Source organism: Notamacropus eugenii, chromosome 3 (genome assembly GCF_028372415.1).
Source record: "Notamacropus eugenii isolate mMacEug1 chromosome 3, mMacEug1.pri_v2, whole genome shotgun sequence".
Lineage (NCBI taxonomy): Eukaryota > Metazoa > Chordata > Mammalia > Diprotodontia > Macropodidae > Notamacropus > Notamacropus eugenii.
Window position 1 is genome coordinate 266,169,758 of NC_092874.1, and position 26,628 is coordinate 266,196,385.

A 26,628-nucleotide genomic window follows, 5' to 3' on the forward strand; every position below is an offset into this window, starting at 1 on the left:
CAATAGAGGGAAAGATGAGATGTATCTACCTATCTACCTACCTATCTATCATCTATCTGTCTATATATCTATCTATCTATCTATCAAAAGAAATGAAGAAAGATCCCAAAAGAAATGAGAGGAATCAAGAACACAGAAGGAGTGGGGCCTTGGCTAGGAGGGCCACCTTTACACACACACACACACACACACACACACACACACACACACACACACACACACACACACCCCTATACGACCATAGATCAACTGTTAAAAATGAATAGTAAGGGTAATAGCTCATAAGATCATAGATTTAGAGACAGAAAATACATCCCATCAGGTCCCAACCCCCTTATTTTCCAAACGAGGAAACTGAAGCAAGGAGTAGTTAAGTGAGTTGGCTAGAGTCACAAAATTACAGGGTCTGAGGCAGGATCTGAACTCTAATCTTATGAACCCAAGCCAAGCCCTCAATCCACATCACTCCCTTGCGCCTAGATGAGGTTATTTTAATGCAAGGAGCCTCATTGGGCTATGATTCATTATTGGAACATGAATATTCCAATATTCCAATATACTCTAGAAGGGTATAACATTAAAAAGTAATAGACAGCAGGCAGAAAAGTAGCACAGTGCATTAAGACTATACATTTTTCTGAGGAAACACAAGAATGATAATTTATATAGATCTTTAAGGTCCACAAAGTACTTTAATTCATTATTTCACTTGATCGTCATAACCAACCTGTGAGGTAAGGTGAGATTCTGATGCTTATTCTGCATATAATAGTAATAAGTAGCATCTGTATAACCCTTTAAGGTTTTCAAAGTACTGGTTATCTGAGGCGAGAGAGATTTAAGGGATTTGTCAATGGCTACACATTTAATAAGTGTCTCAGGCAGGATTTAAACTCCGGTCTTCCTGCCTCCAAGTCCTACACTCCATCTATTGTGGCACATCCTAGATAAAGAAATTGAACTTTAAGGAGGTTGAATTCCTTGCGCATATTCACTTTGTAAGTAGTAACTGTAAGGGGTAAAATTAAATCAGTGTCTTTTCTGACTCCAGGTTGAATGCTTTGTCCATGACTCAGTGCTAACTCTAGTGAACCAGAGATGAGGAACATGGTAGAGTACATTTTGGAGAGACCTAATAGAGTGAAAAACAGAAAAGGTAATGTGATGGGAATTGATGTGAGACCAAAGTTCAGGGTGGCTATTAAGGCTGGATCTGTAGATTTGTGATCATTTGCATGGGGGGTGGTAATTGAATCCATAGGAATGGATGATTACCAAAATAGAGTGTAGAAAGAGAAAAGAAGGGGTCTCATAGGAAAATCTTAGGGAACACTTAGGTTTAGTAGAGATGGGCAGCTATGTGGCACAGATAGAGCACTAGTCTTGAAGTCACAAGACTGGGTTTCAAATTCATTCTCAGACATTATGAGCTGTGTGATCCTGGACATGTCATTTAACCTCTGTCTGACTCAGTTTCCTCATCTGTAAAAAGAGGATAATAATAGCACCTACCTCCTAAGGCTATTGTGAGAATCAAATTAGATAATGATTGTAAAGTGTCTAGCACATACTAAGCATATAACAGATGCTTGGACCCCTATTTTTCCTCAATCAATATTAATCTCCTAGCGATTTCATAGGAGTAATGATTGTTAGCAATTATTAATATAATATACCTGCTATCAATATATACTTAGTCAATCACTTAATATATTATATTTGTCAATATACACTTTGATAATCAACTAATCAGGAATAATCAAATGGGACAGGCTCTTGTTTATAAAAGGCTCCTCAAACATTTTATGAAAGGCCCAAACTATATATCACATAATCAGAAGGTTACTTACTAAGAAGTTTGCTTGCTTAATCATAGGATGCTAACTAGAAGACCTCTACCCTTTCTTCCTGCTGGACAGGGCACCAAGCCCTGTGTGACAGAGGTAATTCAATTACATGAAAAATCCTCCAGTCATTTCACTGCCCCTCAACCTTTCATTATTTCGTTATTGCTCAATATGAGGAGACATTTGGTCAATGAGTAACCCTGTTGGCTGAACTACAGGCCCAATGGCCCATGTAGATGTTTTGACATTCATTTATTAGTCCAGTCCATGAACCTGCTCATTAACTTGGGCAGGACCTCCTGTAAGGTCCCGATAGGTCTGTCAAGGTCTGTTCATTAGCCGTTTTGTCAAACAATGGGACCCTCCTAGAGGGTCAAGGGCAAGGTCTATCCACCAATAATTCTCTGTAGTTTTGATCTGCTCCACCTGCATTGTCTAGGTATCAAGCACTATAGAACTAAGAAGAAGGGGGCATCTCAGATCATGAGGAAGACCTGAGGTTCACTTCATTAGAAGGAACTATGATCACTTTAATAAATGCTATTGGTTTGGAGTTCTGCCTCAATGGTTTTTCTTGTAGACTAGATAATTTTGTAATCCCTATGGGTGATATGTAAACATTAACTATTATTATTAAGTAGGTTAGTCTGTCATCCAACAAGCGTTTATAAGAGAATGATGAACCAATTAAAGGAGGCTAGGGAAAAGCTACCAAATAAGATATAGAGTCAAAAAGCAAGCAGTATCATGAGTCCAGGAGAAAGGGGTGATTAACAGTGTCTCAACAAGTATAGACATCAAGTACAATGAGGACCAAGCAAAAATCTTTGGAACAAGATTTAAAGAAACCGTTGGTCATGTTAGGTGATGTAGTGGATAGAGGACTGACCTTAAAAATCAGGAAGACTGGATTAAAATCCTTCCTCAAACACTAGCAGGTCAAGAGGTCATAATTTTTAATTAAATTTTTCTCAGTCTCGCTTTCCTTATCTGAAAAATGGAGAAAAATGGGGATAACAATAGCACCTATTTCATAGGGTTCCTGTGAGATCAAATGAGGTAGTATGTGCAAATTAGCATTGTAAAACTATATAAATGTTGGCTATCATTATTTTATATCTTATATCTCCAATATAAGAGATAGCTGCTTTAGTCAAACAGCTGGATCAGAAGCAAAGGACTAAGAAGTAAATGAAGTAAGTAGTATTCAGTGTGGTTGAGGAAATAGAAGCAATGCAAACATGAGAGAGAGAGGGAGAGAAGAGGAAATCAACAGTACAGGAAGAGAGGGAGGTTGGCCTTGGCCAGGAGGGACTACCTTTTTATCTGCAAAAGAGCAGACAATAATGGATGCTAAAGAAGGGTTTTAAGATAATGGAGATGGGAAGGAGAGAGTAGATGCTAGGATGGCCTCTATGTTCTCAGAAGAGTAGGATTATAAATTCTCTGCTAAAATTCTCTGTCAAGAATGAGAGAGGAGGAAAAGATGGTATAAGACTTTTGAGAAAACTCAGTAACTTTTAGACTAACTAGTGTGTAGAGAATGATAGTGACAATCAGAGAAGAATAAAAAGATTTTGGTATAGTACTGAGGAACTAGTTGACAATAGATGACAAGTGTGTAGTGAACCTAGTTGGTGTTGTTTGATTCTACAGTATGGGAGCTCTGCAGTATGTGAGTAGTAACAAAGAGACTGGATGGTTGGTACATGACAAAGCATAATTGGTGAAAGGACAAGTAGACAAGAAATTCCATGATATTTGATAATTTATGGTTCCATTCAAGACTGTGGAGAGAAGAAATTGAGACAAAATATGGGGTGATAGAGAAGAGAAAGGGATGAGGGGATTTGGGGTCATGATGAGAATGAAAAACAGGTTTATGAAGAATAATATAGATGAGAACAGAATCTAGAAGGTTATACTTAGGGGAGGAATTCAAGGATTTTGGATCATGGAAGCATGATAAAGGCATAATAAGGTTCTTTAGCTATCTTGGCATTTATGGAAACTCTGCCTTAATGTGTCATAATGATGGTTTTATGCTTCAGAGGAGGGAGGGGAAGTCATGATGTTCCTACTCGTCTTACCAGATCCTGACCAGCTACAGAGGTAGAAATGATGGTTACTTTCAAAAAAAGTGATCTCATCTTCATTTTACAAGCTAGTAACTCTAGGAAAAGCCATCTACATTCTTTATTTCCCTTTCTTCTCCCCACCTCCTTCCACTCATTTCTTAATCCCTTACCGTTTGGCTTCCAGCCCTCTCCACTCAACTTGCCAATGGTCTTTTAACTAGCTAACTAAATATAACATTTCCTCATTCCCCATCTTACTTGACTTCTCTGTACATTTTCGTACCATTGACTATTTCCTGTTCCTTGTATACTTTCTCTTACCTTTCTTTCCCTACTCCACTGGCTCTTTACTTTCCTCCTTCCTTTCTGAACACTCCTCAGTATCATTCTTTGGTCTATCACCCATACAACTATGTCAACCAGGTTCACTACAAATTTATTTTACTTAATTTTCAATGAGACCCCCAGTATCAAAATTGTTTTACTCTTCCATGATCGATTCTACCACATTCTCCACAGCTGGCTATTCTAAGCTTCTTTTCTCCTCAAACTCTCTGTACCACTTCCCAACTGAGACACTCACCTACTACATTTCTGATAAAATAGATGTCTTCTATCTTGAGCCCCTTTTCCCTACTTGTACACATCAAAACTTCTTTTCACCACCCCCAAGCCAATTTTCCTTTGCTGTAATCTCTGATAAAGTAGTTCTAGCCAAGGCCAAGCTTTCCTCTTGTGTTTTTGATTTCATCCCATCTCATCCCATCTCCTCTGAGAGCTCTCCTCTATTCCCTCTGATTCTCTCATTTTCAATGTCTTCATGGGTCCTTCCTTGACATCTACAGATATGTCCAGGGTCATCAATAAAAACAAAAAACCCAAACCTTACCTTGTCATTCTCACAAGCTATCCGATATCCCTTCTTTTATTCACTGTCAAGACTTCTAGAAAGAGTCTACTCATTGTTTTCATTTCTTTCCCTCCTCCCCCACTGCTCACTTCAATTTCTTGCTCTCTGGTTTCTTACCTATTTTGTTCGATCTGCTCTCTTAAATTCTAAATTCAATGTTTTGGTTTTTTAGTCCTCATATTACTTAAACACTCTGCACCTTTTGGCACTGCCAACCACCCCCCTCTCCTGAACACTTTCTCTACCTTTGTTTTTCATTATGATGCTCTATGTTTTCCTACCTATCTTGTTATCTATATGTCTTGTTATTCTTTTCCACTGTGTTGGAACTAGTCAAGGCCCTGTCCAATGTTTGCTGCTTTTCACCCTCTACACTTTTCCCCCCTATAAATTTATCTCTGTCCTCTCACTGCTGGTTTACTTATCATCCCCATGCTCATGACTTTTAAACTATGTATCTACCTTTGTTCCCTTTCCTGATCTCCAGTCCTACATTATCAAATGCCTATTGGACAGCTCTACTTGAATGTCCATAAACATCTCAAACTCAACATATCCAATAAAAAATTCACTTTTTTTCCTAAATCCATCCTTTGACCAATATCCCTATTTCTGTTGGAGGGGTCACCATCCTTTCAGTCACCCCATTTTATAACCTTGAAGTCATTTAACCAATTATCAGTCACTAACAGTGTCTGGCATGTCATATGTGTTTCATTAGTACTCACTGATAGATTAGTTAACTAAATGATTGGCAGGCACTTAACAGATACTTGTTGAACTGGTCAATACGTGGAAGTTGCAAATAGGCTGATTTGGGCTGAATCTATGAAAACATTAGAGCTGTCCAAAAGTGGAAAAGACTGTTTCATCATGAAAGCAGGTTCCCCCAAACTGGAGGTCTTCAAGCAGAGGCTGTCAGATTCTGTATGTATATATGTGTATGTATTTATGTATGTATGTATATGTGTGTGCATGTGTGTGTATGAGAGAGAGAGAGAGAGAGAAGGGAAAGAGAGAGAGAAATGGAGAGAGAGAGAAAAGGGGAAGGAGAGAGAGAAAAAGAGATAGAGAGAGACTAGGTCTTCCCATCTGGAAGTGTTAGACAAATCTACTAATTGGCACAGGAGCCCTTGACCTCCTCTGTCTCTGAACTGAGTTGATTCACCCCTCCATCAGCAACCTGCTCCTCCCATATGCACTATCAGAGGCACATCATAATAATGCCAAACTTAATTTGGATTCCATTGGTCTAGCCCACTCTGCTCAGAACTACCAAACTCAAAAGATCTGTTAGCCTTAGCTTCCCTGATAGCAGGGATTACAGATGTGTATACCAGCGTATCTAGTCTGACAGATCGCTTGTGAAAGATGTCATAGAGAAGTAGCTGTAGTTGGAGTTTCAGATCTCTGTGAAATAGGAAATGATAAAAATTCCACACTATTTCAAAGTGCTACTACCTGGGAGAGAGATCTTGTTTTTTCCTTAGAGCTGCCTTCTTGAGTCTCTCTAGCCATTTCTTTACTGCCAGAATCTAAAAGCACTATAAGATTCTAGCTATTATTTGTATTGTTCATATGACTATTTTATTTATTATAGTTCAAATATTAGATTCATTCTCCACTGGCTCACTGAAGCAAAGCCAAATCTTCTCACATATCAAAGTCAAATATTCTCACCTGAGACATGTCCTGAGACCTCACCAGAAATATACAATTGGTTTTCATTTACAAGTCTAATAGAAATAGACATAACAAGATTAGTTCTGGAAGAGGATAGGGAAGAACTTTTTCTGTGCAATTTAATTAAAGTTAATTATGATGATCCAAGAATTCATTAGGGAAATGTTTGTTTTTTTTTTTTTAACGTAGAATTTCACCATAGCTGGTCTTTTTTTCATGAAAAAGAAAATAATGAGAAAAAAGAACTGTAGAACAACAGGAGACATATACAAACAAGTCTTCTGTGGTCCTCTCATGGGAAAAGGAAAGGGAGAATTCATAACAGAGGAAAGACCATGGAGAATGCTTTAGTGTATGCTCTAGAATAATATGAAAGGAGATAAACTTAAATTGAAAGATAATGGAATTCAATAGCTCAGAGACGTTTAAAGGTTTTCATTTGATGTCCACATTACTGAGTCAAGAGAAGAAACAGACTTGCCTACACCAAACACACTCAGATACAATAAAGATTATCTCCTATGTGCACCCTACATTTGGAAAGGAGAAGAGGTACAGAATGAGTCAAATGCCTTTAGCGTAACGCTCTGACTAATTCTCAGTGCCCTCTCTGCTTCTAGTTGGTGCTTGATTAATATTTGCAGATGTATCCTACTAAGCTGTCTTTCTGGAAAACACTTCAAATTGCCCTTTTTGAGAAATACATGATGTGTGAAAATACATAATTGTGAGACAAATACAATTTGTCTTACTGACTGGCATTAATGGTTACAATAAATTAAGGAGAGCACATTTTCAATAAACATATTTTTTTGATGACAAGAGAATTACAGACATCACCCTAATTAATAAATTTGATAATGGTTTCCAATTTCAATTTTAACAGAACATAATACACATATAGCACATTTTCACTTCAAAGTCAATATATGTGGATACAATCAATTTCCAAAGGAAAAAAAAAAACACTTCATGGTCCTAGACTTGGCTCTCATGTCTCATACCAACCTAGGATACCTTTCTTTGAGAGTGACAATTAACTGAATAGATAAGTAACCACAAAAAGTTTCTGACTTCAGAAGAAGTCATTCTTAAGATCATGATTTTAAAATGGGAAGGCAACTTGTAAGTCATAGTAGATTATGAGTTGAAAGAGATCTCAGAGACTTATCTAGAACCATGCCTTCATTTTACAGATGAGGAAGTTAAGGCTTAGAGATTAAAGATAATAGATATAAAAGATAAGAAATCATGGAAGATATGAAGAGCAAACATCAAAACCAAATGATCCCAGATCCTGATCCCAAATGTTGAGAGAATTCTTTCTCCCTTCTTACTCAACTTTCCTGCTCCTGTGCAAAACTGAATCCTTTCCCAAAATTATCAGAGAACTGCGAGATGGACGAAAAGCAGACTAATTGCAGTCCAATGCTGCCACCTGCTGATTAAATAATAGAATCATTGATAAGTAAAATCCTTGTTTGTAAAAGTAATGTGCTGAATACATACAAACACGCATACCCAAGGCAAGGGGGGCGGGAAGGGAGGAGAAGGAGGGCAGAGAAAGAGGAAAGAGAGAGTCCATATTTAATAGAAACCACAAAAAAAATCAGGTGACACCAAGTCTTATTTCCTAAAAAAAAATCAATTATTGATTTGATTTTTAAGTGGATACCTCAAAGATGTTTGGATACTATATACTAAATAATTACTAATACACTCCATGAACATTCCATTGAAGAGATTAAGAAAATGATTCAACATTAATATTTCATTTTTTTCATGCTTGCTCCATCTTCTTTAATATTTTGATGGCAAAAATAGTAGTTTATTGAAATGTCTTGTTCCCATGTACTAACATTTGACTCTGTTACTTAGATGTGTTATCTTGTTTCTTTATAACAAATTTGCACTCAGTTGACTGGAAACACATAGAGAAAATGGAAACAGGTTCATGGGAGTTCTGACAGCATGATCCATTTCAATGACACCCATTATTTTGAATTAAATTCTTCTGAATAATAATGCTGGGTTTACCTTACTACTTTTTCAGTAGTTTTGTTATTTGAATTATTGCAGCATCAATGGCAATGCTCCAGTGGTATTTGAGATAATGTCAAAGAATCACAGAATTTGAGAGCTGAAGTGGTCATTTCATTCACTCCATGTACAACATGAGTCCCCTACCGTGACATACTTGATGGAGAATTCTCTAACTAGCACATGCCTGGCTGGTGGTGGTGAAGGATGGGAAGAAAAGAAGTTGGTCATCCAAGGAAGTCATTCCACATTTGGGCAGCTCATATTATTAGGAATTATTCCCCCTGACATCAAGCCTGAATTTGCTTCTTTGCAAATTCCACCTGTAGATTCTGGTTTGGTTCTTTGGAGTCAAATAAAATAAGTCGAATCCCTCTTCCCCGTAAACAGAGGCTTAAGCAACTATCATGTTCCCTCTGGGTCTTCTTTTTTCAAGGTTAAACAATATCCAGTTCCTTCAATTGATTCTCATATGTCCTGGTATCAAGGCAATCACCTTTCCACTTGACTTTTTTGGGGGGCAAATCGAACTCTTCCATTCATCACATCCTTCTTAAATTGTGGTGCCCAGAAACAAATGCCACAACCTAGATGAAGTCTTATAAGGACAGAGTACTTTCATTTCAAAGTAAGTCTTTCATTTCTCTGTTCTTGAAAGCTATGCTTCTCCTAATCCAATTCAAGATTACATTGTTTTTTTAGTTATCACATTATACTCCTGGCTTGTATGGAGATTGAGGTTCACTATAACAATAGATGTCCAATAATATATGCTGCCCTCTCAACCTGCCCCCCCCCCCCACTACCATCTTATATTTGTGACATTGATTTTTTTGGTACCAAATCAAAGATCTTACATTTGTCTCTATTTAATTTTAGCTTCTTAGGTTCACTACCAATGTTCTAGCCTGTCAAAAACTTTGGATCCTGACTCTATCACACAGTACAATTAGCTATTCCTTCTAGTCTAGTGTCATAGGTAAATTTAATGAAAATGCCTTTATCCAAGTCACTGATGTGTGTGTGTGTGTTTGTACATACGCACGTTATATGGAACTGTTTTCTTTTCTCATTTTACAAAGAATGTTTGTTTTTGTTTTGTTTTTTTAATAAGTGATAGCTCACTAGGTAAAGAAAGGAAGGGATATATTCAGGAATTAAGATGGTATAAAAAAGATATCAATAAAAAGTAAGATATTTTTAAAAATGAAAAGCCATTGCACTAAATGGACAGCTAAGGCAGCTAGGTTGCTCAGTGGATCGAGTTCTGGGAAGACCTGAGTTCAAATTAAACTTCAGAAACTTAATAGCTGTGTGACTCTGCACAAGGTACTTAACTGAGATTTATCTAAGTTTCCTCATCTTTAAAATGGGGATAATAATACTAATCACCTTGAAAGGTTATTGTTAGGATCCAATGAGATGATATTTTAAAAGAACTTAGCATAGTATCTGGCACATGATAAATACTACATAATAATAAACATTGTCATCATTGTGGATTATATTTATATTATCTAATATATTAGATGTTATGCATAATGTTATACATACTCTACACTTTAGAATATTATTCATATAATGTGATACATAATAAACTATATATTATAAAATAATAATTATCAATATTATTGTTATATGGCTTCTAAAATCCCTTCCAGCTCAAAAATCCTATGACTACAGTGACAACTTTAACTCCTACTGTGAATGTAAAAGCTGTGGTAGGGAAAGTGAGCCATGATATATTATTAACAAGTAATTATGGAGGCTAAACAATATAAAGTATGTCATCAGAAAAACATATATCCAGAAAAAGAGGTAGCTCAGGTATGAGGAGTGACCAATGGAAAGTTTTGTGGTCCATTGGTAACCAATCAGTGTCAAGAGAACTCAGGTAGGTCTCCCCAGTATGATGGCTTATGGTTATGGTTATTATAGCAACTTTCTATGGCAAGGTAGACAATGACTAAAATTAAACAAGATATGCTGTGAAGGAGCAATCATCCACACTGATGAGATCTTAAGTCATGCAGGTCCTACAAGAAATGGTTATTTATATTTCCTTTTCCCTCATGTTGTTACTCACTATCAATAACAGTTCATAGGATCACAGGTTTTAAAACTAGAAGGGAAGCTCTTTTTCTGTGGGGACAGTGAACACATGAAAGTGTAAAAAAAAGCAATATATTTCTCCATTTTTGATCCCTGGCTGAAGAACAAGAAAGCCATGACACCTTAAAGATCCCTGTTAACCTTACTTTGGCTTATCATAAATCCATGTTATCTCACTTCAACAGCCTTCTGGAGCTAATCTTATTATCTCTAAGTCCAATGGCTTTTGAGTTTTTCTCTACACTGAATGGAGGAGAGCAGACATAAAAAGCACACTAAGAGATAAAAAATGTAATTGAAACTTAAATATGCCTCACAATCCCCTTTCAGTTTAAAGTATTGCTGAGTGGGAGTGCATATAATAATAACAATAGTTGGTTGGTTGGTTGTTGTCCTTCATTCTAGAAGAGGACCAAAATGACATCACCATGATGAAGTGAACTTTCAGTGTGTCCAACTGTGACTGATGAGACCAATAGGAGCTCAGCTCAGAATGCTCTACCACAGATTGGGCACATGTGACTATTTGGGGTTGATACTCCAAATTTGCACATCGTACCTTTCCTTTGTGCTGTCTCAATTCTACTTTGCTCATAGAGCACAGCACCCTTTCTGATGTGGGCATGCCATGCTGAGTGGTCTTGCACCATTGTCTCCCATGTCCCACAGTCAAATCCAAAGTTCTTGACAGAGAACTTGAGAGTGTCCTTGTATCATTTCTTCTGACCTCCATGGGTCAGATCCATGGGGTCACCTGCCCCCCACGTGAGTTCTCTACAAAATAGTCTTTTTGACAAGCATACATTTTGCATTTGAATGTGACTAGCTCATCAGAGTAATGCTCTCTGAAGCATACTTTGAATGCTTGGCAGTTTAGTTTGAGCAAGGACCTCAGTGTCTGGTACCTTATCATGCCAGGGGATCCTCATAATCTTCCTAAGTCAGTTCAAATGGAAGCAATTCAGTTTCCTGGCATGGTGCTGGTAGACTACATGTTTCACAGGTGTATGACAATGAGGTCAGTACAATGGGTCTGTAGACCTTCAATTTGGTAGTCAGTCTAATACCTCTTCTTCTTTTTCAAACTTTTCTTCAGAGCCTCCCAAACACTGAGTTAGCTGGCAATGTGTGTGTCAGCCTCATTGTTGATGTGTACATCCCTGGAAAGTACACTACTAAGGTAAGTGAACTTATCCACATCATTCAGAATTTATCCACTTGTCACTGAAGTTTCCAAGTATGGATGGTGTGGTGGTGGCTGATGGATCACCTGTGTTTTCTTGGTGTTAATTAGGCCAAAACTAGCACAGGCAGCAGAGAATTGATCCATATTTTGTTGCATCTCAGAGGCTGCCTTGAGTGCACAATAAACTACAAACAGAAAATCAATCTTGGCTTGTAGCCTTTTCAAATTGAAGGACTTACCACCAGTATAGTAGCTGACCTTAATGCTATGTTCACCCTCATTGAAAGCATTTGACAATATGACTGAAAACATCATGCTAAAAAGCATGGGAGCAAGCACACAGCCCTGTTTCACTCCACTGGTGACTGGGAAGACATGAGAGCATTATCCACTATCCAGAACCTGGGCAAACATGCCATCATGAAATTGATGTACAATACTGATGAACTTCTCTGGGCAACCAAATGTTGACATAATTTTCCATAAGCTCTCATGACTAACAGTGTCAAAGGCCTTGGTCAGATCTATAAACGTTGTATACAGACCTCTGTTCTGCTCCTGGAATTTATCCTGGAGTCTTTGGGCAGCAAACACCATATTGACTGTTCCTTGACCCTTTCTGAAGCCACACTGTCTCTCAGGTAGATGACCATCTTCCAAGTGAAGGATCAGTCTATTAAGGAGGCCTCTAGCAGGAATTTTGCCAGCAATGACTAAGAGAGAGATGTCCCTGTGATTGTTGCAGGACAATCTATTCCCTTTATCTTTATAGAGATGGACAATGGAGGCATCTTTGAACTCCTGGGGGATAACCTCCTGTTACCATATAGCCTGGAAAATTTCAGTCAACTTTTATATGAGCAATGGTACCCCTATCTTGTAAATCTCAGCTATAATAGAATCAGCACCAGGTGCTTTGCCACATGAAAGGAGCCTAATGGCTCTCAAAAACCTCTAAATATTAATAATAACAACTAGTCTTTATCTCCTGCTTTAAGGTTTGCAAGGCACTTTACATATAGTATCTCATTTTATCCTCACAAAATCCTGGAAGGCAGATGTTATCATTATTCCTATTTTTAACATTGAGAAAACTAAGGAAAACAGAGGTTAAATGATTCTTGCAAAGCTAGTAAGCATCTGAGGCCAGATTTGAATTCAGGTTTTGCTGGCTCCAGGTGTAATAGCCTAGCCACTGAGCCACTCATAAAAGAGGAGTATCCATGGAGGGTAGAGGGAACGAGTGAGGTAACCTTTCAAAGTCTATGTATGGGTGAATAGCAAAGGGCAATGTACTTTTCAGATGGAAGAGGAACTACAGGACAATGGAAGAATCCAAAGAAGGCCAGGGATGGGAGAATGAAAGGATGAGATCTCAACCTACTGAAGAATACTTTTATTGGGGGAAAGGTGTGAGCCCTGCAATGGGAGATGGGGACTTCATGACAGCTTAATCTGGTTAAAGCTCACAGATTAGTAGACTGTCTCCTGAGATTCTGTAATGTCTCCATCAAAATCCCCCAGATTTATAAAGAATGCATGTGTGAGCTAGAATATATTTGGGAGAAGAAGAAGAAGAATACTGACCTAGCAATGAGATGGCATAGCCAATAAAGAAAAAGAATGATTATGGGCAGGACAGAGTGCAGAATTAGACTTAACAATTTTGGACAAAGTGGGATTTCTATCATTTAGTACTGCTTCTATCCAACATTACTCTTTCCTCAAGAAATAGTATTTTTGAGAGTGAAGTCTAGCAGAAAAAGGATACTGATGGGGCAAGATCTATAAATGCAGTAGTTTAGAAGTTGGTTAGAAACCAAGTACTTAAGAAACTTGAATCCCATGAATAAAAAATATCAAAGAAAGAATAAATAGAGGTATAGATCATGAATCAAAGAAGAAAATTTCAGGAAAGGCATGAAGAGAAGAGAATTAATGAAGATAACAAAGCAAAAAAACAATTTCTTTGTAAAAGGTATAGAAAAAAGAAAGCTAAAAAAATAAGATGGAAAGGATGATTGGCAGCAACCATTTAACAGAGAGACTAAAGAGAAGGGGGGAAGGAAGAAATAGACAACTAGCTAAATCAAAGAAGAAATAGAAATAAATAATTTAAGTAAAATTCTAAACTGGGTAAAGTGTTGACAGAAGAGAAGAATTATGGGATTTGGAGAGGGGGAGAGTCTGTGGGAATAGAGCTCTATCAAAGTACTTTAGGCAAAGCTAATTGAATGGATAGTTTTAACTTAAAAAGAGTAACTTTGAAAACTGGTGCTTGATACTTCCCCCTGCTCAAGAAGAAAGGGTACCACATTCCTGTTCTTCTAGACTTGGTCCTGGGGAGCCTGATGTTTAATTAGAGGGAGACTTCCTTTTTTCATACTTTTTCAAGTTTATCAGTCCCCTGCCCTGGCATCTAGGGGAGGATTTGGGTTATCATTGAGATTAGGGCTCATGATTTGAATATTCCCCAAAAAAAGACAGTAGAAAAAGTACTACATGTGAGTAAGGTGTGGAATAGGTAACATATTCCTATACTCAGAGAAATATCTGACAATCACTGGACGAAATAAACAAACAAAGCAGTAATCATTAGTATAACTTAGAAGTATAGTAATAATATGCTAGGGGGCTGATTCTCAAATCCCCCCAGACTACAAAGCAATCTGCTTTATTATCAGGACTGAAAATTAGATATTTCATCTTTTGTACTGCATTGTGCAAACCACTCCTGGTACATGGCAGATGGCAAAGAGAGTAGGCATAGACTGAGCCTCTTGTCAGCCGCCAGCCTCTCTACAAGTACTGGAGCAGAGGATGGAGAACAAAAGCCATTCCACAATCTGTACATGGCCAGTAGAAACAGACATTTCTCCTAAGAATTGTGAACCAAACCACAAGAACAAATGTTCCAAACGTCTAACAAAAAAAGAAATATACATCGAAACGATTCAACCCCATTCTGAGGTTTTACTTTCCAATCACACTGGCAAATTGGACAAAAGGTAACGATAGTCAATGTTGGAAGGGTTGTAGAAAGAGACTAAAACACTACTGGTGAAACTTTGGATTGGTCTAACAATTCTGGAAAGCGGTCTGCAATTTTATGAATACAGTAAAAAAAATTTCCACATGATTGGATCGAGAGATTTCACTTCATGGTCCCATGCAGGTCAGTGACAAAAGAAAGGGGTCCTTATGCACCAACATTTTTAAAACAACCCTTTTTGAAGTACTAAAGAAATAGAAACAAAGCAGATGTCCGTCCATTAGCTGAGGAATTGCTAAACAAGTTGTGGTACGTGAATGTAATGGAATATTATTTTGCTACAAAGAATAATGAATAATGTGAATATAGAGAAGCATGCAGGGAAGGCAAATGAATTGATTTAGAGTGAAGTAAGCAGGACTAGGAAGACAATTTACATAATAATTTCAAGATGATAACAATGTAAATAAAAATTCATTAATAATAAAGTAGTAAAAATTGAATGTTTTGGCATTCTGACCATTTGGAGCTCCAAAGAAGGGATAGAGAAAGCACTCTTCCCTAACCCTTCTCCTCCCAAAACCACTCTCTCTGTCTCTCTCTGTCTCTCTGTCTCTCTCTGTCTCTGTCTCTGTCTCTGTCTCTGTCTCTCTCTCCATTCTGTCTTTGTCAAGGTGGTGAACTTAGGTGTGGAACAATACAAATACTGTTAGATTTTTTCCTAAAACATTACTTTTTGTTTTCCTAAATGTTAGATAGTTTTATAGAACTTTCCCCCCACAACTTTTTATTCTTTACCATGCATGATAATTGCCTGGGAGCAGGAGGTGGAAATACACTGGGGAAACATAAGCAATGTAAAAAACAAGGGATAGGAACAGAGACTAGATATGTATTTTCATTTGTATAGGGAAGGGGTTCAAAACTTTTTGGTCTGAGGACCCTTTTACACTTTTTAAAAAAATATTGTTGTTTTATTTTTTTCTACAATTCATGTAAAAATAATTTTTAACATTTTTTTTTTGAATTTCAAATTCTCTCTGTCTCTCTCCCTTTGTCCTTTTCTGAGATGGTGACAATAAAACATTTCCATATTAATAATATTGTAAAAAAAAAAACCCAAACCAAACCAAACCACAGATCAAAGAAAAAGACAGTAAAAAAAAAAAAAATAAACAACCCCAAAACAAACTATGTTTTTATCTGCACTCAGATTCCCTCTGCTCTTTTTCTGGAGATAGCATTTTCATCTTAATTTAAGCTATTTGGAATTGTATTGGATCATTGAATTGCTGATAACAGCTAAGTCATTTACAGCTGATTATCGTACAAAATTGGTGTTACTGTGTACAGTGTTCTGCTGTTTGTGCTCACGCACTTCACTTTGCATCAAGTTATATAAGTCTTTCCATTTGCCCAAGTCACATCTTAAGCAGTTCTATTCTTCAGTGAATTTTGTTTTGTATATATATATTTTCATTTAGTCGATTCTGCTTTTTAAAGCATTCTTCTTTTTACTGGATTTTTGAGCCTCTTTTGCCATTTGACCTGTTTTATTTGTTAAAGTGCTATTTTCTTAATTTTTGCGAACCTCCTCTCTCAAGACGTTGACAATTTTTCATGATTTTCTTGCATTGGTCTCATTTCTTTTCCTTTTTTTTTTTTTTTTTGTTTTGTTTTGCCTCTACCTTTGTTTTTGATTCTCAAAATCCTTTTGGAGCTCTTCTAGAAATTATATTTTTGGGGCTGAGACCAATTCACATTTTTCTTTGAGGCTTCGGATATAGCAATTTCAACTTTGCTATCTTTTTCTGAGTTTGTGTTTTGATCTTCCCTGTGACCACAGTAACTTTCTGTGGTCAAGATCTTATTTGTTTATTTGTTTGCTCATTTTTCCAACTTCTATTTCTTGACTTTTAGCTTTATATTAAAGTTGATTTCTGCTCTTGGGGTGGCAGGGGCATTGTCCCAAGCTTTAAGATTTTTGTGTAGCTATTTACAGAGCTAATTCTGAGGGTTCTGTAAGCTTTCAGCTCTTCTAAGGTGGTATGATCTAAGAAGAAGTGTTTTTACTACCCTGCTGGCCTGTGTTCTGGTCTATGAGTGACCATGAGCATTCTTTTCTATTTTGGAACTGTGACTAGGGTCCCTGCTCCCCTGTGGCCTCAAGCTCTAGTATGCTAGTGTTCCTCCTTGCCCTAGGACTGCCACCAAGGACTACAACCCAGATCCACATATGGACAATGCTAGAGTCCTGCCCCCAGTGCCAGCAAAGTGACCCCTGTCCTTTTCCTTCTGGCTAGTTGCCTGATTCCTTTACCATCTATGCACTGAGAGCTTAGGAAGTTACTTGCTGTTTGTTTTCTGTAGTGCAGCCTACATTCTATTGTACTCCACTCTCACCCCAGTGTGATAGACCTTTCTTACTGATGTTCCAAGTTGTCTTAGGCTGGAAAAAAATGTTTCATCCCATCCTTTGGTGGTTTTTGATCTCCAGAATTTGTTCCGAGTTATTATTTAAAGTTGTTTGAAGGGGAAATGGGGAGAGCTCAGGTGAGTTGCTGTCTTTTCTTTGCCATCTTGACTCTCCCTCCTCCCCTTTAACATTCTTAAAAATGATTGAGGACCCCAAGAACTTTTGTTTATGTGGGTTATATCTCTTAATAGTTATCAAAGTAAAAGTTAAAACTGACAACTAAAAATACCTTAATTAATTCAAAATAGCAATTGCAAATTAATTGCAAGTTAATATAAATAATCTATTTTAATAGAAAACAACTATATTATCCAACATAAAAAGAAAATATTGAAATGAAGGGAGTTGTTTTAAATACTTTTGCAAATCTCTTTAATGTATGGATTCTCGTATCTGCTTCTTCATTCAACCTGTTATGATATGTTGTTTTGGTTGAAATATCAAAACAAAATCCAGCTTCCAACAGATATGTAATTCCACATTTTGATAGGTGAATAATGCCTTAGCATTATTATGAAAAGAAACTCCCTTTATCAATGCAGATAAAAAAAGAGCGACATTACTAAAATTGAATTTAAAAAAACACTTATTGGATTGAAATTGATCTTAGAGGAATTTGACAGGTGAGGAATTTGAGATTCAAAAACCTCTGGTGATTTATTTGTCAATGTCACACAAGTGAAGACATTCAATCCTAGTTCCTCTGTCTAGAGATGGAATATTCTTTGGGGTACTACACACAATGGTCTCACAACTTGGTTAACGAGAGTTGACTAAGCAATTTGGCAAAGAAGACAAAAATGTGGGAATGTTCAAGAAGTTGGAGAGGTTGTAGAAAGACAGAGATATTAATACATTGCTGGGGGAGCTATGAATTAGTACAATCATTCAGGCAGCAATTTAAGATTAAGACTAGGCAAATAAAATGCCTAAAATGTCCATACCCTTCCTCCCAGCATACATACTTCAAGGAGGTTATTGACTAAAACAAAGGATGTACATACCATTTTATTTATAGCAGCATTTTTTTGTGGTAGCAAAAAACTAGAAACAAAGTAGATGAGAATTGCCAAACACATTAGAATGTGGGGATGTAATGTAATATTACTGTTGTAAGAAACAACAATTATGATGAAGAGAAACACAGAAAGATACACATTGATGCCAAGTGAAGTAACCAGAACCAAGAACCAATATATGAGTACAGCAATGTAAATTAGAAAGTCCAACAACTACAAAACAATTGAAAATGAATGATACAAAATTACAAATAGTTTTCACCTCAATGAAGAGATAGGGGAAGATACATCAGCCAAAGAGTGGGGGATCTTTGGGAGTGGAATATTGCATACCATGTTAGATTTTTTAAAATGTATTGATTGATTGTGATGATTTTTTTTCCTCCTCTTGCCAACTGTCTCTCTTTCTGTCTCTCATGTGATGTCTTTCAGGGATGGGGAAAGGGAAGAAATACAGGGGGAAATACAAATATTGTAAAAAAAAAAAAATCAACCCAAAATATCAATAAAATGAAATGAATGATGCAGAATTGCAAAGAATAGCCTTGATCCCTCTTAAGAGATATGATTCTTCCTCCCACTTGTTTGGTAGTGGTCTAGGTGTGAAATGTTGCATAAAGTTCAGATTTTTAAAAAATGTATTGATTTTTTTCTCTGATTTTTTTCTTTTTCTAAAAAAATAGATATTTGTTATAAAGGATGACTTTCTGGCAATGGGAATGGGTTACAAGGGAAAATTTAGGCATTGCAAAAAATCAATAAATTTATTTACTACTAATAAAAATTTAATAATAATGATAATAGATACAGCATTTACTGAAGTACTTTCCAAATATTATTTCACTTTATATAAACCATCAATCAATCAATACTTATTAAGTGCCTATGCCAGGTCCCATTCAATGGGCTGGGGGCCCAAAAGGAGGCAAAAGACCCTCAAGGAGCTTATAATCTAATGGAGCAAGACAATATGCAAACATACACACATGAGCATACACACAGAGTAAGCTATACACAGAATAAATAGGAACTAATTAATAGCAGGAAGATACTGAATCAAGAAATATTGGAGAAGGCTTCCAGTAGAAAATGGGATTTTAGTTGGGACTGAAAGGAATTATAACAACCCTGAGAGGTAGATCCTGTTATCTCCATTTTACTGATGAGGAAACTGAGGCACAGAAGTGAAATGAATGACCAGGGTCACAAAAGGGAAAAAAGTCCATAGTCCTCTAGCCACTGTGTCACCTAGTCCAGTGGCTGTGAGCTACAAATTAAAATCACCATTCTGGAAAGCAATTTGGAATTACACAAAAAAAGTGCTTAAAATGTCTATAGGGTTCTTATCCAGTGACTGCCCTTCTGGATATATATACTCCAAGGACGTTATCAACTAAAAGAAAGGCTCTCTCCTTTTTTATTCACCTACTTATTTTTATTTTAAAAGTATATTAACTGTTCATTTCAATTCTTTTAAAAACAAATTCATTATTTTCACCTTTTAAAAATGTATTTTTTTACTTTTTTATTTTTCAAAAAGCAATGAATTATTTTTAAAGCTAAATGTATTATTTATTCATTATCCTCCCATTAAAATTTATTTATATTTTTAACAAATTTATTATGTCTTCTTAAAAATGAATCTATAAATTTTTCAGTTACTTTTATCTACAACAATTAGCATTCATTTTGTTTCTTAAAATGAATTTACTTTTTCTTTTTCCTCCTTAAAATAACTTTATTTTTCAAATTTATTTTGAAGAATTTATTATGCATTTTTAGCTCCTAAAATAATGTATTCACTTATTTTATAAATGAATCTATTATTTATTTGATATTTTCGCAGAACATTTTATTTACTTTATGTCCAGTGATGAATTTCCTCCCTCCTTCACCCATAGAGATGGCCATGACATACGGGCAGTCATGCAAAACACGTTTCCCATTGAAAGATTCGGTTTCTTAAGAGTGTCGGGGGAGGGGAGGAAGGCCCTCTTTTTTTTGTCCCAGCCTTCTAGTGACCCCACACCCACCCCCCATCCCAGTCCCTCATCCACCCAATCAGAGCCTTCCGCAGAACAAAAGCGAACTCGATCTATTTTGTGCCCTGGCAGCCCCCGTCTTGTAAGTCCCGCCCCCTGTCGCCTGGGATTGGTGGTTGCCACGGTTACGCTTTGTTTCGAGGCTGTGGCCCCGCCCACTCTTCCGGAGGAGGTGCAAACCTGGGCAGCACAGGTTCGAGGCGGCCTGGGTGGGCCGGGGTCCTGGCGGGGGTGGGGGAGGGTCCCGAGTGGGAGGTGGAGTGAGGCCGACCCGTGGGCCTCCGAGTGGAGGGGGGCTGCCTCGGCAGGTGATAAGCTCCCCGCCCCTGGAGGTGTTCACTCGGAGGCCGCTTGTCGGGTATGTTACAAGTGGGGGGCCCTGGTTCCGGCGCAGCTTGACCCCAGAGCTCCTTCCTCCCACGTGGTACGAAAAGGGGTCCGCGTGTGGCGTTTGAGCGCCTACACCTGCCACTAACAGGCAAGTCGCTTCAGCTCCCGGGCCTCAGTTTCCTCGTCTGTCAAACGAGGAGGTTGGACTAGAATGCCCCTAAAGCCCCTTCACCGGTGAACCTCTGAATCTGAATCAAGACCCTGCAGTTTCACTCCCATTTATTTCATCTTGTTTCTCACTTTTACCCAAATTTTTAAATTTTATTTTAAATTTTTTATATTTATTTACTTTTAATTATTTTATTTGTTTTCAATTTTCTACAATCACTTCCCTATATCTTAGATTTTTTACTCTCCCTCCCTTTCCTTCCCCGCTCCCTGCCTGAGACAAAGTGCAATCTTATATAGGTTCCACACATACATTCCTATTAAATACATTTTCACTATAGTCATGTTGCATAGAAGAATTAAAATGAATGGGAGAAACCATAAAACAAAACAAAACAAAACATAACACAAGAGGAAATGGTCCGTCTGCTACATTCTTATTTTTAATTTTTTAAAAATTAATTTAAAAATAATATTAATTTTCTGGACACCAGTTTCTTAAACAGGATTTGGACCAGATGACCTCTCTTACCCTTTCAGCTCTAGAGCTCCCTGTCTACAATTCTGAACAAACCCTCTTAACATTTTTGTTGTTGATAATTTTGTATTGATATCTTTTTTTTTTTTTTACTTCACCAAAATTTGTCCCAGTATTTTTCCCCTGCCAGACAACCATCCCAAATAATATTTGTAAAGGAAAAGAGACAAAAATCAATAAATTGGATCAGTGCTGTTGAAAATGTCTAAAATAGGCATGCAATATACTACACCCATGGACCTTACACCTTTTCAGCAGAATGGAGTGGAGAGCCTTCTCACATTTCTCATTCTAGATTTATTATAGATGCTTTTTTCATTTGTGGATGGCAGTCTCCAAAAGAAGAATTGGGAAGGTGATAGAAAGGCTGTCACTTAATCTTTTTTTCTAGGCCTGTTTCCTCATTTGTAAAATGTTAGGGGTAGCCTGGACAGATTTTCATAACTTTAATTCTATCTTTAGTGAAAATAAACATAATAATCTCTTTTTTGGGAAAACCCTTTCTGAATATGCAGCAAACATAGGGGTATGATCTCAGGGGTGCTAGCAAGCTCCATTTATTCATCCAGATACTTGTTTTTGGCTTAGCTGATACTTGTAACTGTAAGACAGATTTATTTAGTGAATTTAAGGCTTGCAAAATGAAGAGGTTGGACTCAGTGATTTCTAAGGTGCCTGCCAGCCTAAAAATCTAGGATTTTATACGATCCTATACATTGATCCACTTCTGTCATTTGTACCTTAGAATGAATGAGGCTGTTAGATCGTTCTCATTGTTCCAGTTTGGACCTTGGAGAGAACAGAAGAGTCAGTTTTGGGGAGTGGGAGAAGAGCCACTAGCCTTGAGTAGGAGAGCCATTCTCCCATTGCTCCCCCTTATGACCTCTCAGCCTTTGTAAAGATTTAGCAGTGGTGCCTTCTCCTATCTTCTCTTTGGTGATAAGCTTCATCATTATCATTTCGTAGCATTAGTTTCAATTCATAAATTCATCGATTTAGTGCTGGGAAGGATTTTAGAGACAATCTAGTCCACACCCTCATTTCACAGATGAGGATACTGTAACTGGGAAAGAGGTGTCAGACTTTTTAAGGTTACACAGATAGCAGACCAAGATATGAAGCTAGGTTCTCCGACCTCCAGTCTAGTGTCTTTTCTACTGTTCTGTTTTGCTTCTCGGTTGTTCTTTCTCCATTTACTTAGTGACAGTAATAATATTTATGAAGTACTTTAAGGTTTGAAAAGCACGCCAAATATATTTGATCCTCACAAGCTTTTGAGGTAGATGCTATTATTTTGTAACTGAGGGACCTGAGTCAGACAAAGATTAAGTGACTTGCCCAAAGTCACACAACTAGTGTCTGAAGTAGATTTGAACTCAGATCTTTCTTATTATAGTTCCAGCACCACCCACTGTGCCAACTAGCTGTTCCCAATCTTATAGTTATTATATATATATATATATATATATATATATATATATATTTTTTTTTTTTTTTTTCTCTTCACAGGTCCAGCGTACCTTACTTCTTGTCACTTTTAGTTTTTACCTGGTGGTATTTGTCTTGGGGTCATGGTTTGTATCTTGAATCAAAGATGGAGGAAAGAGAAGAGGGGGAAGTTGTGGTAGAAATGGCTTTACCTTCATTTTGTCCCAGTCCCCTCCACACTGGCACCTTTTCCATGCTTTCCATGCAGTAGCAAATCTTAATAAGAATTCAGAGCATCCCAGAATTTTTAGACTTTTGAGTTACCTTGTATTTTGAAATAGTTAATAAATTGACATAAATTTACATTAAGCAGTTTTTTTCCCCTTGGGAGTAAACTTAAAGACTTAAAAAGTGTATCACTGAAATATTTTCCTTATGGTAAACCTTTATAATTTTCCAGAAAAATTGATTTCTGTGTCTGAAATAAATGCACATCACAGTGACATAAGTTTGCGTTTTGGTACCCAACAAATATTTCTGTATTCCCTTTCTTTCTCTTTGTTCATTGACTATTAAAGTGTCTAGGTATTGTGTATGAGAAGAATCTGAGTAGTGGTGTTTGATGTGGTGTTAAAAATTTTAACTATCCCTACTGTCATTTTTTTTTTTTTTAAGAAAGAGAGGTGGGGGTGGGGGGGAAGGAGAAGAGGCTCTAATGTGATCTGCTAATTACTGAACCAGTTGGGGCCATTGACCTACTAGTCCCTGTATCACCACTGGCCCTTGTTTCAGTAAAAATCTAGAAGTTTAATCTAGAACATACTTTAATGATCAAAACTATAAAATTTCTAGCTTCAGTTTGTTGACCCCCCCGTTATTCATTGGCTGACTTTACCTCCTCTGTTGTAACTCCCTCACTTTTCAAAATCATAGGATTCACCAGTTCAACAGTAATAGTTATATGTTTTCTTTTAAAGAAATTCCATTGATATATTTTGTTATTTTATCACATGCATTTCTCATTATATGTCTCCTCTTGTAGCCATAAAGAGCCATCCTTTATAACAGAATAAAAAAAAAAAAGTTTAGTAAAACTATTGACCTCTTCCAAAAATGGTCAGCAATTATTTATTAAACACCTATTATACACTTATCCCTGGCACTGGGTATACAATTACAAAAAGTCAAACAGTCCCTACCCCAAAGGAGCTTACATTCTAATGGAGGAAATAGAAGGGAAGGAAGGAAGGAAGGAAGGAAGGAAGGAAGGAAGGAAGGAAGGAAGGAAGGAAGGAAGGAAGGAAAAGGAAAGGAAGTGAACGGAACTTGCGCCTGGATTCTGGAGACCTGGATTTGAATGCTGCCCCAGGCACTTCCTACTTTTAATCAGCCAAAATCAAGTAATCCCTAAGAGATAATCACATTTGTTCAATCTAGGTTTTAGCTTCTTTTGTGGAAAAAGCACTGAGGAAACTGTATGAGAATTCATTTAAGGTGCTTTATCAGCCTTAGATGCTATGTAAATGTAATCTGTCTGTAGTCCTTGTAATTTGAGGTTTTTTTGTTTTGTTCTGGTTTTGATCTAGACCTGTGATTTCATTGGTATAGGGAGGGACAAAAGCAACAATAATAATTTTATGCCATGACAGCTTTTCATCTGTTTGGAGGAAACTAGTAATTAATTAGCCTCCAGCATATAGAGCCTGCAGTCTGCAAGTTTTAGGAGTTTAACTGAAAAAAGTGTTGAATGTAAAACTGGGCTTAAGATCACACTTAGTAAATAGTGGAGCTAGGATTTGAACCAATGTTCAAAGACTCTCTTTCCATTGTACCATGTTTCCCTCTTGCTCCTTTGTAACTTCTCTTTGGATAACAGAAACAAGACTGAATTGTTGGGATCCAAAGGTTTAACAGAGTTGAGATAGAACTTAAAGCTTCCTAGTCGTTTAGACTAACCCCTTTCCTTTACAGATGAGTAAATAGAGGCTACAGGAGGTCTAGAGATTTGCCCCAGGGTCACCCAGCTGGCAAGCATAAAAGTAAGATTTGAACCTCAGGCATCTGACTTGAGATCCAGGGCTGTTTCAGGTACTTAATAGCATCCCCCCCCAAGGTTTTTTTTCCCCCCTACTTGTTTTTTTAAAAATATTTGTTTATAGGTTTTATATTCACATATATACATTTATGCAGATATGTGTCTACCCACATATATATGCATATTGTATGCTTATATGGATATACACACAATCTATATGCACACAGCATATATGCACATATGTATATGCACAGATTGCTGTACACTAATTTGCTTTTACATATATGGGAATATACACGCATGTGTATATATGTACGTGATGTATACATGCACTAATGTATCCGCATGTGTATATATGTGAAACATCTATAAACACATACATATAACATACATACATATGTGTATAGGTATTTTTGTTCAATTGTTCAGTGGTGTCTGACTCTTCAGGACCCTGTGTTTCCTTGGCAAAGATACTGGAGTGGATTGCCATTTCCTTCTCTGGTGGATTAATGGAAAAAGAGGTTAAGTGGCATGCTAGAGTCACACAGCTCGTACATGTCTAAGGCTGGATTTGAACTTAGGAAAATGAGTCTTCCTGACTCTACTTTGTTAAGACTTTAGTGGGAGGTGTAAGTGTATTATGCATTGTATCACATGAAGTGTGCCAGAAAGTTTTGAAATCAGTATATTTAGGTAAAGATACATTTGAATCTAAACAGATTTCACTGTCGTTGTGTCCTCTGTTTATGTTTTCATGGTTTTACTTTTTATTATGAAGAATGTGGGATGACAAAGACATTGAAGCGGAGCTGGAAGAAGAAATAAAAGCTGAACTGGATAAAATCAGCGTTTCATCTTTGGAGATAAGAGATGAGACAGACTCCGCATCTGAGTTTGACAGTGAGAGTGATCCAGTAAGTGTCTAGCATCTCAGTTTCCTTAATCTTTTGAGCTTTGTTCATCTGCATTGCTTTAGGCTTTTTAGAAGTAATATAGTAGCAGATACTATTAGACCCAAGAAGGCCCCAGGAACTTATCTAATCCAACCTTGTCATTTTACAAATGGGAGACTTGAAGCCTCTACAGAGAAATGACTTGCCAAGGCTAAGGTCACATAACTATAAAGTAACAGAACCAGGCTTTGAGTCTAGCTACAAATGGACAATTCTTTTGACTACATTCATTGTTAAAACATCATCGCCATTTAGGAAATATATTAGAGAACAGGCTGTGCCCAAATTCTGTTTTGAAGTTTCATGATGATCCAGAAATGACCATGAGTTTTCACAGGCTATGTTAGGTAGCTTTGGCAGGTTCTACCAAACTGAAAATATTTAAAGTATTGGTAATGATAACTTTTATGTCTGTTCTATGAAGATGATTCCCTACTGAATTCTGAGAGACTTCTCAAAGGATAGCAACTAGGTAATGATTTTCTTTTGGTCACAGGGAAGACCCATCTATTAAGTGCTGGAAGGATTATGATCTACATTAATAGGGGGAGGTTACACACTAATTGAATAAAAGATCTTTTGCAGCCAGATTATGAAGGGCTTTAAAAGCCAAGCAGAGGAGTTTGTACTTTATCCCAGAGGTCATTGGGAGCCATTGGAGCTTCTTGAGCTGGGGAATAATGAGGCCAGGATATCAGAGAGTTTATGATGATGGTATAAACCAGTGTGGTGATAATGAGTGATGAGAAGGAAGACGTATTTTAAAGACAGTGTTGGTGTAGAATTCATAA

General features: G+C 37.1%; 1 protein-coding gene across 7 annotated transcripts in view; it reads left to right on the top strand.

Moving 5' to 3' along the window:
- The first annotated feature begins 20,512 nt into the window (after positions 1–20,512).
- Positions 20,513–26,628, top strand: part of LRRIQ1 (leucine rich repeats and IQ motif containing 1) — a 297,422-nt gene continuing 291,306 nt past the window's right edge. For 3 of the 7 annotated variants that reach the window (XR_011977307.1, XM_072655506.1, XM_072655507.1), the window contains exons 1-2: positions 22,932–24,937; positions 25,663–25,798. Coding sequence is in view for 6 of the 7 variants with exons in the window: in XM_072655506.1 (XP_072511607.1) it covers positions 25,664–25,798 (135 nt within the window). In the remaining variant the exon portion in view is untranslated. Of the gene's footprint in view, positions 20,579–22,931; positions 24,938–25,662; positions 25,799–26,628 lie in introns of those variants that run through there. The other 4 variants (XM_072655502.1, XM_072655503.1, XM_072655505.1 and 1 more) reach the window with 4 other exon arrangements.